The 14417-nt window shown below is 42.3% G+C and overlaps 1 protein-coding gene and 1 long non-coding RNA gene across 2 annotated transcripts; both read right to left on the bottom strand.

The window, feature by feature from the left end:
* Positions 1–193: 193 nt before the first annotated feature.
* LOC113575911 (ephexin-1) lies at positions 194–2742 on the bottom strand. The gene is made up of 9 exons (XM_027007741.2): positions 2708–2742; positions 2485–2614; positions 2313–2387; positions 2072–2161; positions 1748–1899; positions 1320–1493; positions 1014–1087; positions 615–719; positions 194–384 (listed from the first exon to the last, which is right to left on the bottom strand). The coding sequence occupies exons 1-9, from the start codon at positions 2740–2742 to the stop codon at positions 194–196; spliced, it is 1026 nt and encodes a 341-aa protein (XP_026863542.2).
* A 1262-nt stretch (positions 2743–4004) lies between these two features.
* On the bottom strand, positions 4005–5681 carry LOC113575891. Its single transcript, XR_003410449.2, has 3 exons — positions 5645–5681; positions 4200–4292; positions 4005–4096 (listed from the first exon to the last, which is right to left on the bottom strand). It is a non-coding gene; the product is annotated as an uncharacterized LOC113575891 (long non-coding RNA).
* Between the last annotated feature and the right edge of the window lie 8736 nt (positions 5682–14417).

Below are 14417 nucleotides of genomic sequence, written 5' to 3'. Positions count from 1 at the left end.
ACACTTCCATGGTTTACATCCCTGTAGAGTGTGACAACATTACCCAGGTAACATCATACTCATATAAATCATACACACATTTAGTTGTCTGTGGCTTCTACATGTAGAATACCAACGATGCATTGTAAAAACCTCGGCCATAACACATTTGACCTGTAGACAATGATTTGAAATGGACCCCATTGCCATGTTGCTATCGGAAGCAGTTGGTGGTGTGGCAGTCCTGGCGAATGTGCCATTTCAGCATGCGCGCGGCTGTCTGGAGGACGTGGTAGCGCTCACGCAAGTGTCGTCTCTGCACATGCTCGCTGGAGATCTCCACCACGCACGCGGCGGGGAACCGGCCGATCTGCCCGTCATGAAGTCGTCGGCCCTCCATGTACCCTGACACAGAGAGAGCGGAGTGTGTCACTGAGGTCCTGAGTCTCCACTGAAGTGTGTTTGCGATACGAGCAGCCTGGCATGGCTTGTACAGTGTTCAACTGTGATCACAGTCGATTACATCTCAGAACTGGCTTAAAGCAGTATGGCCCACTACATATACCTATTTTATAGGCTTCCCTAATCTTTTAAACAAGGAGTGTACGCATTTTGTGTTTGTACACGGAGAGTACCATCATTTGTTTTGTGGAAGATGCTGACTATGTCTTCTCGCTCTAGACTGAGCTCTCCTGGCTGGTTTCCATGGTACACTTCAACACACCGCGCCTGAGGGCAATCTGAAACAAATACAACACATAATTGGCCTTGCTGCAATTCAGTATTGCGTATATGTGGAAAAGCTAGTGTTACGTAAAATATTGACAAGCACACCCTCTAGTGCACAATTAAGGGCAGGACAGTGCTATGAATGACAAGCTTGGAATTCCAGCATGGTTTGGCCATGATAACGTTTAAAGAATGCAATGGACCAACACACACACAGTTATTATTATTCATTTTATAGATCAGAGATTATGAGATGCTCCTTAGCTAGGGAGTCTGTCAGAGCAAGCCTAAGCAATGGAACTTACCCCACTCTTCATACACTCCTTCGTCTGCACTCCTCTGAGTACTCAGCAACTCTAGCCAGGCATCTCTCTCTGCTCTGACAGTATAAGAGAGACGGCATTAAGACCATCTCTGCGACACCTTTACAGCTGTAGATTAAAATATGCACTGGGAAGTGTATTTTATTCACGTTGCACATTGAGATGTTACCATGAGGGAAATTAATTTTGATTCCCTGTGTTTGTGCATGTGTGTGTGCACTCGCGCTGTGTCTCAGCGGTGTTTGTTTTGTTTTTTTGTGTGTGTGTGTGTTTGACAAATCTGCTCACTGGGTAGAGGATTGTAGCAAGAAATGGGACGTGGCCCCTCTGTGGTTCTTTACAAGAGCCAGTTGAAAGATGAGGTTCAGATCACATCCGTCCAGGTCCTGCTCTAGCTCAGCACCCTCGCTTACTTCGATCAGGGAACGGTGGGCATGATCACACACCACGTACCTGTCTGATCTAGCCTCCACAACACAACATTATCGTTGAAAACCATGGACAAGTAGATATGTATATATACGCACACAAAAGGATCGGTTTCAATAAATACATTTTTTCCCTTTAATGGAGTAAAGAGGAATTTAATGAGTGTGGCAATGTGCAAAAGAGAAAGCTGTTCTTTGATATTTTACAAAACAAAAATCTTACAAGGATAGTTTGCAAAGTTATTATAGTAATTAGAAAATTGTTATCATCATCATCATCATCATCACCCTTTCTTTGTGGTCACCAGTAGAAGATCATTGAAGAGAAACAAATGTACAGAAGATATTCTCTTCTGGCTAAAAATGTTCTCATTCAAAGAGAGCTGAACCATATCCCCCTCCTTAACCAGCCAGCGTGATGATGATACCAGAGGTAGAGACTGGATAGACAAGGAGAGAGAGCCATGCAAACGTCATACAGGCAGAATAAACAAATTAGACAGAGTTAAAATATACCAAATACTTTTCATATGAGTAGAAAAATAAACATTATTCCACTTGTTTTACCACACATCTATTAGAAAAAAAATGAAGGACCAAAGTCATGTTTACCTTGCACTGAAAGGCTGTTTTGTTGGCAATGTGCACCAACTCTTCCATCTGTTTCATTTTGCCCACTTCTCTATTGCATGCTTCCAACACCTGCAGACACACAGTGCACAGATTACAGAACTGACCAAACTGCAATAACAAACGTTTGCACTTGTGCTTGTGGACGCCCGATCTGCAACACTAACAGAGTCAACACCTTGGAGCAAGACATGCCCCAGAGATGAAACAGCAGCGTGCTTACCTTGGAGACCTCCCTCACTGCTCCCTCTGCTGAAACTCGAAGGTCCGAGCCCAAGCCTGTCCTCTTTAGCACCATCTACAGTGGATAAAACATGTCAGCATTTCTAGAGTAGAGCATGCTTGGACATCGTGTTCACTCATTTTCTCCTTCAGACCTTCACTGCATCACTTACCTCCATGAGAATCTTGAGGCGTGAGATCCTCTGGAAAGGCAGGCACAGGAACGACTCCAGGGGCAGGCGGTTACAACAAGGGTGTTCTTCCAGCTTGCTTAAAACTTCCACAACCCGAGGGCTCTCCTTCCTTGTGAGGACACAAGCCCTAAGCATGTGAGTGACCAAGCACTCCTGGGTAAAACATATAAGCACTATGTGACAGCTGGTGGCTGTTCCTTACCTCAGGTTGATCAGTGCCTGCTTCTGGTAAGGCATGTTGCGGATGTAATCCACATAAAAATCAAATGGACCAGTGGCATACTGATGAACAACATCACAGATGACATCACAAAACAAACTAGAGTCCAACTTCTGTACCATCAAACTCAGGAAACTAGAAACACACATAGCCATAGACAGAGGTATAAAGAGAATACTTTGCATACTACTTTGATTGACAAAAACAATTTTAAATGCACTTAATTAATAACACATACTTACACACCTACATATGCAGAACATTGTAACGTGCATCTCATTAATGTAATCATCCGAATATGACTCGTTTTTTGCGCATTGGAAAATCTTTTCATAGCTGCACTTGTCTATTTGGGAAACTGTAAAATGTGTGTGTCTAGAGGGGTGACTTACTTTTGACTGATCTCTCTAATCTGGCACAGACCAGAAAATAACAGTTTGTGCTCTATGGATGTTAACACTGAATTCAGTTCCTGCGAGTTCTGGAAATGATCCACAGCTACAGTCAACCCATCAAGATACATCTGCTCAGAAGTGAATACTTCGTACATACTCTGAAGTGGAGACAGAAACACACACACACACACACACACAGTAGGTTAGACATGGAGGTATTAAAAACAGTTAGGAGTAATGCAAAAGTGTAAATATGAAGTCAAACCTGTCAATAAGCAATAACAGTGGTGGATCATATTTACCCCCCCCCCCCCCCATCCCAATGACTGCAATACCTCCTGAAGGAGAAGTTTTTCCTTAGTAAGTTGGCTCAGGATCCCTTTGTCTTTCACAACACAACGGTCCTGCCATAAGCTCTTCATAGACCATTTCTGGGAAGTATCACTGTTCGGTTTAGAATCCCCATAGACCTCTAAACCAGAAGAGGGCAGCATAGCAGCAGTTGAATGTTCGTGGTATTTTGATGTCTTGGATGTGTGCTTTTTAAGTGGTTCATTTTCCATAGGGACTGACAGGACATTTTGCATGGCTTCTCTTCCAGGGTCCTCCGTGGGGATCCTTCGGGTTTTGTCTCCTATGGTATGTGCTTTGTTCTGAGATTGGAATGGACAGAGTTCTATCTGAGGAAACTTCCACTGCCCTCTCGCTGGCCGAGTGAGTCTTTTTGAGAGTATGAACTTGACCCACAGGTCCTTAGTACTTTTGGGCTTCTTAGTATCTCCATTTCTCTCCCGGTCTTCACTCGACAGCAGTCTACACAGCTCACTCCTCAAATTCTCCAAGGTTATAGATTCAGTTTCCGGAGGCTTTAGGTGTTCCTGAGTTCTTAGCTTTTGTTTCTCACATTTTCTTGAAGCTGGAATGGGCTTGGTTGGATGGAGCTCCTGTACAGCACCACTCAGAGAAGTCAAATTTTCTGATGGAAATACAAATGCAGAGAACCAGCATATGGTGAACCTCACAAAGTAATTGGCCTTTAATAATAGATGATATTGGTTTTATATAAGTATGCTCAGTACCCAGTGCTTCTTCTGGTGTGATGGACCAGTAGTCACTCTGTGTTGATGTGTCAGCATCCATGTAAACCCCATCACAGTCAGCAATTCCCCCTACTGAAAAATCAACCAAAACAGAATATTGTATAAGTAATCAGTGTTGTAGATGTATAAAAAAAACATCTAACAGAGTTTGTCTTCTTCATTAAAGGGAAGATGTTTTTGTTTTCCCTGCCATACCAACTGCTTCAAGCTAAAAAGAAAGTTGCTTAACAAACTTATGAATTATATATGATACATTTAATCAGGCAGGTTAGAAATTAGTAGGGAAAGCCCTAAACTCTATATTCTGCCTTATTCCAGGATTTCCTGGTTTGACCACTGAAATATCTCTTTGTGCTTGTGTTTTGGACGAGACTAAACATAAACAGCTAAAATAGTTCCCCTGAGGGGATGTTTCTGTGTAATTAAATGTTTTTTTCAGACTCAGTGAATCCTTCCATTCCTGACTTTCCTTAATTGAACTTTTTTTCCTATAAATCCTCATCCAACTACATTCTGGCTGTTCACGGACTGCTCCTCCCCTTAAGTCACGTGGTACAGCCCGCACGGTGCGGGGGATAACGTGTGTATTGCTTGTGTTGTAGCCAAGCCCCCCGGGATTGCACACACGTTTACAGGATTATGTCAACGTCCCACGGCTATTTAAACCCCTGTCCGTATGTGCGCCCATCGTTGGTCATTGTCGCTACGTGTGTGTTTAATTGAATCTGTGTAGTGGTAACGTTGGTTTGTGTAGTTTCTGTTAAATGTACATCTGTCTTCGTTAAATGTATGGTTATGTTTATCGTGAACGTTGTATGTGAGTGCCACCTCTGTTTCACGTGTCTAGTGTCAATAAATGTTTTGCACAAAGGGGGAGGTCTGTGCGTCCTGCTCCACGCCCATCGGCACTCGGGCCAGATACAAAATTACGATGGCTTGATATGTACACACAGAGTACATCATTCCATGACAAACTGGGGGACATAGAACGTACTGGCGTCCACTTAACCAGGTATGCAAGACATCCCTGTCTTCATGCGTCTTGCTCTCGGCATATAAACATTTTGGCACATATAATATTCATTTCTTTTTCTGTTTATCAGAATGTGAAATGGTGAGTCATAACTGTTAAACTGCACTTAAAATAAGCTATCAAATAAACAAAGATGTACCATTCTTCACTTGCACCAACCTGGCCAAGACAGCTTGGACAAACTATAATGAAGAAATGCATACTTCAGCTCAAAAAGTATATACTTTTACAATATTGTTTTAGTCCATTCAGACTTAATAGTACAAACTTAATATTAGACTTCAATGAAAATCTTTAATGAATTTTAATAAAATCTTCATTGACTGACTGAACACTAATTGGATATTTCACTATTGTGTAATACATGACAGCTAATTATATTGTGGCTCACCATTTGTGATGATGATCTCTCGTGGCGCTTTGGGTAGGGGTCTTGGCGGTAGAGGTATATTGGGAGGAACCCGTCTCGGTTTCTCATGCTGCTTGATACCTTCTCTCTTGATGTGACCTAAAGCAGCAGGGTGACGGTCCTTACACTCTGGGTCATGGGTTATCTCACACCTGCTGCCATGATAACGTAGGCAAGGACAGAATACTGTCCAGGGAGGCAAAATTGAGCCACTTCCACCCGCTAGGATGAATTTTATATATATATGTATATATATATATATATATATATATATATATATATATATATATATATATATATATATATATATATATATAAAACAATAATTATTTACTTTAAACAGAGTAGAGTGGACATATTTGACAATTTGTGCGTAGGCTCAGCAAACAGTTAACACACAGTGATGTGACATACTTGGGACAATGCTCCCAAATAACGAGGTTCTGCCGGAGACGTTTACATTGCCAGCGGCGACAGGCTGGGAAGGGCCGTCTGCTAGGGCTGGAGGCTTGCGTAGGCGAGGCTTAGGGACTGGCTTAGTGTGAACTGGGGAATTCAGACACTTTGGTCTGCGGTCTGCGTTCTCGTTCACTGCGTGTGATGGCTTCTGTCTGCTGTGTCTCATCTGATGGTGCTCCTCTCCCACCTTTCCTTGGACAACGTGTGCAGCGATGGGCGGCCCGCCTCCTCTGAGCTGGGGTTTAGGAGGCAAGCGAGGTTTTGTTTTGATATTGTCATCTCCACCCATACTTGTGCGGGCACGTCCCTGTGGGGTAAACATAACTTGCACATTTAACAGATATTTTAAATATCGAACAGGGCTATGAAGTACAAATCTATTAAATGAGTGGGGACAATATCAGTTTTGAGGCCCTCAGTTCAAAACAATGGAAAAAGAAGCACTTAATATTTTTGGCATATCAAAATCGCCGTTCATATGCATGCTGTTATTCTTTTTAGTGTATTAACTATTTGTGCCTAGGCCATACATATTCATATGTCGAGGGTTATGTCTATATCTGTGAAAGTGTGCAGTGTGACGCATCTGAGAGAGTGAGCGCTCATCCTATCCGCTTAACTGCAGCTAAGCACACTGTTTTAATGTGGTTCGTGCTCAGAGGACATCAGATGAGGGTAGTCTCTCTCCTGGCTGCAGTCCTTTCCTAAAGCATTCATCAGATAAGGTCCTGTTGATGCAGGCTTCGGGAAAGTGATGTCTGACACCTAAATCCCAGTTGATACAATTAAATAGACTCTCCCTATATTGTGTGTGTGTGTGGGGGGGGGGGGGATGCTTGCATTTGCACTAAGCACAAAGTTTTAGCAGGTTGGTATTCTCATTCTATTTTAAAATGGGCTAAATTAACCAACATTTGTATTATATTTATTATATTTTATATTTCCATATTTACAAGTTGTTGGTTGATTTGAACTTCTGTGTATGAATGTGGTATGGTGATACAAGCCTGTTAGTTAAGATCAGTATGTCTATATTGTGAATGTTAACAAGACCGTCAGTGATGATGAAACTAGCTGAAACATTCTTTCTGTGAGTGTAGACCACAGTTTCAATGAGGGTTAAGCAGGGGTGATTATGAGAACGCAGGAGGGGGAGGAGAACTCAAGAATAGGGATATGAATGAAGTTTCAGGCATGGGCTTTCTCCCAAACTGTGTTATTCCATAATCCCATTCTACAAATGCAGACCACTCCTTCAATAAAGATTGCAAAAGAGGTAATTGTGAGACTGCAGGCAGAGGTGAGAATGCGAGTGAATTTTGGACTAGTGTTCTGGATGGAGGCCCAAAAATGCAGATTACTTCTGGACCATCTGCTGGTTCATTTTTCTGAGGTCTTGTATCTGGGTCTAGAAGTAAATATGATATGCTTCAAGGATTGGCATCCAGTAAGTTGGAAGGTGTGATCCGGGATGCCATATCTGGATTCATAGGATGCTGCACCAATCCAAAAGGAGTAGCCAGAGATCTGATCAGGTAGTACCCACCCAGGGAAAGGTGTTGGTAGTGGAATTGGTGTCAATGAGACAGACAATAGAGCCACTTTCAGAGGCTAAGAGAGGATGGACATTTGGATGATTCTAAATTGGACACGGCACACCAGGGGTTTAGTCACACCGAAAAGGAAGTCAAACTGGAAAAGGTACGGTGGAGTAGTCCTAGTTGACCAGTTTTGTTGTGCTTGATGGTGAAAATAAATGTGTCGTGGATGAATGTGCTTGGGTCAAACATAGGAGGGAAATTCAGAGCATTGGAGGAAACCAGAGAAGGTGAGGAGAAAGAGGGAGGAAGTGCAATGGAGGTTTCTAATGGTTTCTAAGCGTCCTGAGCCGAGAACGTGGAGGCCGTGTAGCAGTATGTCTGGCGTTACAGGAAGTTCTTTTTGCTGAATGCGTCCAAGGAGCAGACTAGTGGCTGGAAGAAGATAATGGGAAAGCAGGGATGAGATGGATGAAGTTAATGCCCACTAGGCAGACTATAAAGGTGGAGGAATCGATGAAAATGACAAAGCTGGCATAAATTTGGAAGGTTGAAGGTTGAGATTAGGCTGTCTGAGGGGGAAAAAAATATATTATGAGATGTGTGAAAGTGATGAAAGCAATTCCAGCCCGACCAGTAGGTGGAAAGGGTCTGCAGGACTACGGCATGGGAATGGTATCCTGAGCCCACTGGATGAGGAAGGTGAACTGGTGGTTCAGTGGTAGGATATGTGCAGTTTGAAGATGTTTAGTTGAGGAATATGTAAGGAGGTGTTGGAATGGCACAGGAGTATGTTATTGGCACACTTTTCTTGATGGAATAAATGGCAGCTCTGTTGTAGGAGTAGATGAGCATAGACTTACTAGACAAGCATTCATGCCCCAAAGTAGAGACAGTGATAGGTTAAAGCTTCCTCAAGGCAGAAGAGTTGGTGGAACCCAATACCAAGGTGATTAATTTTGTAGCCAAGGGGGAGGTGAACCAGTGGAACAGTAGAAGGATGAGGCAGCATTAGGAAATAATGACTTTTACATAGGGGTGGAGTCAGCATCCCAGTAAAAAAGAATGTTCTCATTCCATCCCTGAAGGAATTCAATTCCATGAGACAGGCATCACCCACGGAGACTGAATCTTGCAAAGCAGAGGCAGAGGAAGTGAGGATTGAGAGGCAGAAGACACAAACAGATCCTGGGAGATGATGCAGACAGGATCGTTGAAATGAACCAGAAAGGAAAGGCCCTGTGACTCATGACTAAGCTAAAGATGAGGGTTTCTGGTTACTGGTTACAAGGAGCTCCTTGTTGGATGCAGTGATTCCGAATTCCAGTAGAAGCAAGTTTAACCAAAAGAGAAACAGGTCTAAAACAGAGGAAGAATGGGAGTATAAATAGGGAGAAGGAAGGGCAGAGTTTCAGGTCTGGTCTTTCTCCCAAAAGTATTGTATGTCAGCGTATAACTGCTTGACACACTGGAACATTAGCATGGGCTGATGAAATGTGATTATTCCACTCGTCATCTTTTTACATGTGTAACCATGTAGACCCAGAATGCATTAATTATTCACCTTGAATGTCACATGACACCCTTTCTTCAAGTTCAAAGTTCAAGTTCAAAGTTCAAGTTCAAAGAGGTTTTATTGTCATTTCAGCTATATACAAGTACACAACAAAAACGAGACAATGTTCCTCCAGGACCACGGTGCAACACAAAAACAACAGTGCAACAGACAACATGCTACACAAGTGCAAACAGTCCAATATAGTGCAAAAATGTCATTAAATAAACATTAAATAAACAATAATAAATACAGGACAGGACAAATACAAACGGAGAGGTCTCTCTCTTAACCTCCTCCACTTCCTTGCCACCCCAACCAATCCTCCACCCTCTCTCTGCCCACTCAGACGCGGGAACCGGTGAGTAAGTCAGTATAGTCGTCACTGAGCTTTCTCACCCTGCAAATACTACGGGTCCTTTCATGTGCAGAAGGTTGAGCCAGAGCCTCATGCCCCTGCACGCAGCTGCGGTCAACATGAGGACAAGAACGAACACTTACTGGAAGCATGGCGTTTTTATGGCTGAGCCTAAGGGCCTTTTCTAAAAAACCCCTGCAAAAAAAACCTTCGCTTCTCGCTGAATGTATAAGCAGCAGGATACCCAAGGAATGAGGTCAATGATTTCTGTGTCTCTGCACAAGTGCTTATTGATCGGTATTTCAGACAGAAGGATTTTGCCATATTTACCACACACACACACACACACACACACACACACACACACACACGCACGTCACTTCATTCTGAACAATTACAGTAGCCCATCTGTTACCATGTAGAATTGGTTAGCCACTTTCTATTGTTGGTGTTCACTGGTGGTGAAAAGTATCTCTGGTGCCTGAATATAATTTGGGTCATGGACCATCATCATCCCAACATTACTGCTGACATGCTAGTTGTATCAGGAATAGAAGTGTAAAAAGTTGGAGTAAGGCAAGTTGCAGACACAAAAAGTTGCAAACACAAAATTGAGGTTTTAAATGGTCTCAAGAGCAAATAACTGGAAAGTTTTACCCATACACGTTAGTTTGAATTTTCTATGAAAACATTTAAATATTTTCTACAAGAAGACTATGTAAGTCAATTTCCCTGAGCGAGAGAGAGAGAGAGAGAGAGAGAGAGAGAGAGAGAGAGAGAGATAAACAACACCCTGCTTTTCTGGAAACCTTGGTGTACTTCACTGCACTTGGATGGAAACTTCAGTATCTACTGTCTACATCAGTAACACTACTTCAGTGCTCCTGAACTAAATGCATGGCAGCATTTTCTCTAAATAGTCTCAGACGGTGAACCTTTTTAACGCAACTGTTAGAAGACACAACAGATGTAAGATAGGTTATGCATACCACAGGGAGCAGGCCTTACTACCCAATAGAAGCGCACTGAGAATTTGGATATAAGTACTGAATATGCCATAAATACTGTATTTTTATTTCTCTACAACAGGGCAAAGAAGCAACATAGAAAATGTTGTAAATTGTGTTACAGTTAAAGTCTATACATAATTGCAGTTATGATTAAAAAAAACCTGTACAGCATCATTAGAATAAATATGAGCATGCACATGATCAAGTCAAAGTGTTTATATTAGAACTAAAAGCATTTGCATGGCTGAGGTTGACGCAGTATGGTCTTAATGCAGTCCACTTGTGATCCAGCCCTCTTTAACAAATGTGCTTTCTAAAGGATGCTTCCAATCAGACACTGTTTGAACATGTTCTACTCACCTCAGTTCTGTCACGCCTACTTTCTCCTTTGGATGTAAGATTCGGTCCACCTTTCGTCTACTTGTCCAGTCTCCGAACCACCCGAAACGGGTTTTATAGCTCAGCTTTGCCCTGAGAAGGTGAAGGATAACAGGCACTGACAAGAAAGCAATCTCGTATGAGGAAAGGAGAGAAGGAGATGGGATTTGTTTCATCTTGTTGGCCTGGCACCGGGCCAAGATTCCAGACTTCTGTCCAGGGAATGTTGTTCTTCGAGCTTCACCCTCACTATCCTTTTCCAGGAAATGGGTTATTTCAAGTCAGTATCTATCAATCTTTATTTGGTACTATAGGGTTTAGGAGATACAAAATGCTTCAAATGTCTCATTACTGTACCAGTACTTTAAAATCATATTAGACAATGATCATATGTTCTTGGTAAACAGACCAAACAGATAAAAGATGCTCACATAAGTGTTTTAGTAAAAACAAAATAAAAAAAAAAGTAAAGCACATGCTATTAAAACTATTAAAACATGTCTGATTCCTACGTTTATAGTTTAAACATGTCTAATTCCTATGTTTATAGTTTAAACATGTTTGATTCCTACGTTTATACTTTCTAGTAAAAATAGTTTGCTTTCTGCCCACCACTCCAGTCAGTGGAGTGGTTTTATTTATCTTCTAGCATAGTGATAAAATGCCCAGTATGAGTGAGGTTAAAAAAGCCATACAGAGCAGAATAATTGCTTCAGCTCAATTCATACATATTTATTTAAATAAAGTTGTATTTGCCTTCGGATATTCAGGTATTACACTATGGAAATAAATTATATCAGGAATGGTATGTCAGCAGGCATAGGTGCATAGAATATGAAGGCCTGGGGAAACATCCTTCTGGCGTTTGTTACATTTTTTAAACTTTAATGTAATTATGTAACACATTTGAGCTGCTGTGATTGTTCGCTATATTTCATGGTCAGATTTATGACAGCACAGATGACAAGTTTGTATCCTCATGTAACGTTTTTGAAATAATAACTGCAGTTAAGGAGCAACATTTAGTAAGCAAGTCAATGCATGTCACTGGTTTGGTAAATAGAAATAAAAAATAAACACTTTTGAACAAAATTGTTGAGAACTTCAGAAGGCTACTTCGTAAACCACCTGTGTCCTGTCATTCACAACCTACTTATATCCTAGGTCACTATACAAACATGCACTACATGGAGCGAGGATCACGAAACCTGCATCACTTAGAGTGATACAGTGATGTGTAGCATCTTTCCTTTGTCTGGAAATATAGTCTTAAGCACTGTGCTAGCATTACTACTGGCCTGCTGTGAAAGAACAGTGAAAGCAAACCATACATTGTATCAACCACTGAACAGTAGAGTGTGTGATATCACGTTTAACACGTGAATATGAATACACATATTAAAAATTAGTGACATGAGATCAATATCTGTTGATGTAGATTTCTCAATAAGATCCAAAGGAGTAAATATCAGTGTAAAAATGTTGTCCTATAGAACAGCTAAATATTGTAAATATGTATGATAGCATATTATTTATGTGGTGCATTGGCATTTAGCTAAAAACGAAACAGCAAGAACGCAAAAGCAGCGCCTATGCCAGTTAAATAGGCCTTAGCGCCATCTAGTGGACATCAGTTACCCTAATAAGTAGCTACTGAGACGAAAAGAAAAATCCTGAAGAGGCAGAAGGAAATGAAAATCGATGACAGACGTTATGTATCATGTTTACTGGCGTTTATTTGGAAATACAGCAGGAATGACTGATAAAGAAAGATCGATAAAATACTGAACGAGAACTCCAACTTCTGCAATCTAGTTATTCTAAACAATGCCTGAGTCAGACTTAAAAGGAAGACAATATAGTGAAAAAAGAATTTGTTGTCATCTCATATTCACCATTTATTTATTATTGTTTATTTATAAGACACTTTTAGAACAAGACATTAACCAAAAGTGCTGCACATTTCTATGGAATATGAACAACAACAACAACAACAATAATAATAATAATAAAATTATCAGTAGAGAATCAGAAGAAGAACCAGAAAATCCCATTTCCTGTGCAATTAGTGCAATTAAATATTTAAAAAAATAATAATTTTTAAATAGCGCAACCAACAACATAAAAAGGTCTGACTGGGGGAAAACGGGGAGGCGACTGGAAACATGAAGTTGGTGACACTATGAACACACTAGTTAAACTAAAAATAACCATTTATCAAACACGACATGCATACAACTCAACCAGCAACATTAAACATGACATTTTAAACTAAGGCTGCTTTGAGGTGCACAGCATCCTGGGAATCCTCACCGCAGTCCTCACACACAGAGTCCTGACACAAAATCACCCCCTTCTACTATATCCCTTTCTGCGGTGTGGGTTGTGCAGTCGCACTCACATCCCTAGTGAGAATGGCTGTCCCTGGCAGCATGAGTTATGGGCTCGTTTCTGGGGAGTATTGCATCACTCTGCTGGCATCTGGTGAGTTGGTGCACAGCCTGGAGAAAGCAGTCAACCGGGTATTGCATTCAATTCAGTTTTGCTATGGCTTGCTCAAGTTCTGACTGTAGAAGGAGATGATCCTCTCGACCCTGTCCTGCACCTGTGAAAGAACGGTGCCTGCCACTGCCCTGCGTGTGTACACGAACTCGCCACCTGCTCCGGGCGACGCCGAATGCCAGCCCTGCTTGGAGAGCAGTGAATGCATGCTCCGCCTCCTCATGCTACTGGAACGCGGCACCCCTTCGTTATGAGCCGGGGTGGTGTTGCGACCATGTTGGCAAAGCCAGTGCACCGTGTCCACCCTTCCTGGGTCTGTGTCCACGCTGGCCCCGCTCATGACACGTCTCAGAAAACTCATGCGCTTCTGGAGGAGTTTGCACAGCCAGAGGTTTGCTGACTTAATAACCTGGGAAACTCCACTTCAGGCTTTTAGGCGTGTTGTCGTCTAAGCAGATGATGCACCAATCCTCAGGAACGCCTGAGAGCAGCTCCCATCAGGTGTGAGAACATAGCCTGTGCGTTCCAAAGCCTGAAAGCCATCAGCCTGAATTGCCACAGTCCAGTGCTTAACATGAACGCCGGCTTCATGCTGGCATCTGGAGTGAGTGCCAGTTGTCAATACCCACTCTGCAGATCCAGGGAGCTGAACACCGCTAAGCCAGCAAGCTGATCCGGCGTACCCTCAGTATGTGGGAGCAGGTTCGAGTCAGGCTTTGTGACATTGGTGAGCTGCCAAAGGTTGACCCTGTAAGCACCAGCTGTTATCTTTAGTCGTTGCCAGGACCTACAGTGCTGCCCAGGGCCTGTTCAATGACTCAGTGCCCCCTGCAGCCACAACTCCCCCACTTTCTGCTCTGCTGCCTCTTTCTTAGCCCACAGCAGCCGGTGGGAATAGAGCCAAATCAACGCAGCATCACTGCTGTTAACGCTCTGTTGCACTAAGTTGGTCCAT

Source organism: Electrophorus electricus, chromosome 3, assembly GCF_013358815.1.
Source record: "Electrophorus electricus isolate fEleEle1 chromosome 3, fEleEle1.pri, whole genome shotgun sequence".
Lineage (NCBI taxonomy): Eukaryota > Metazoa > Chordata > Actinopteri > Gymnotiformes > Gymnotidae > Electrophorus > Electrophorus electricus.
This window is presented reverse-complemented; position numbering and strand designations above follow the sequence as displayed.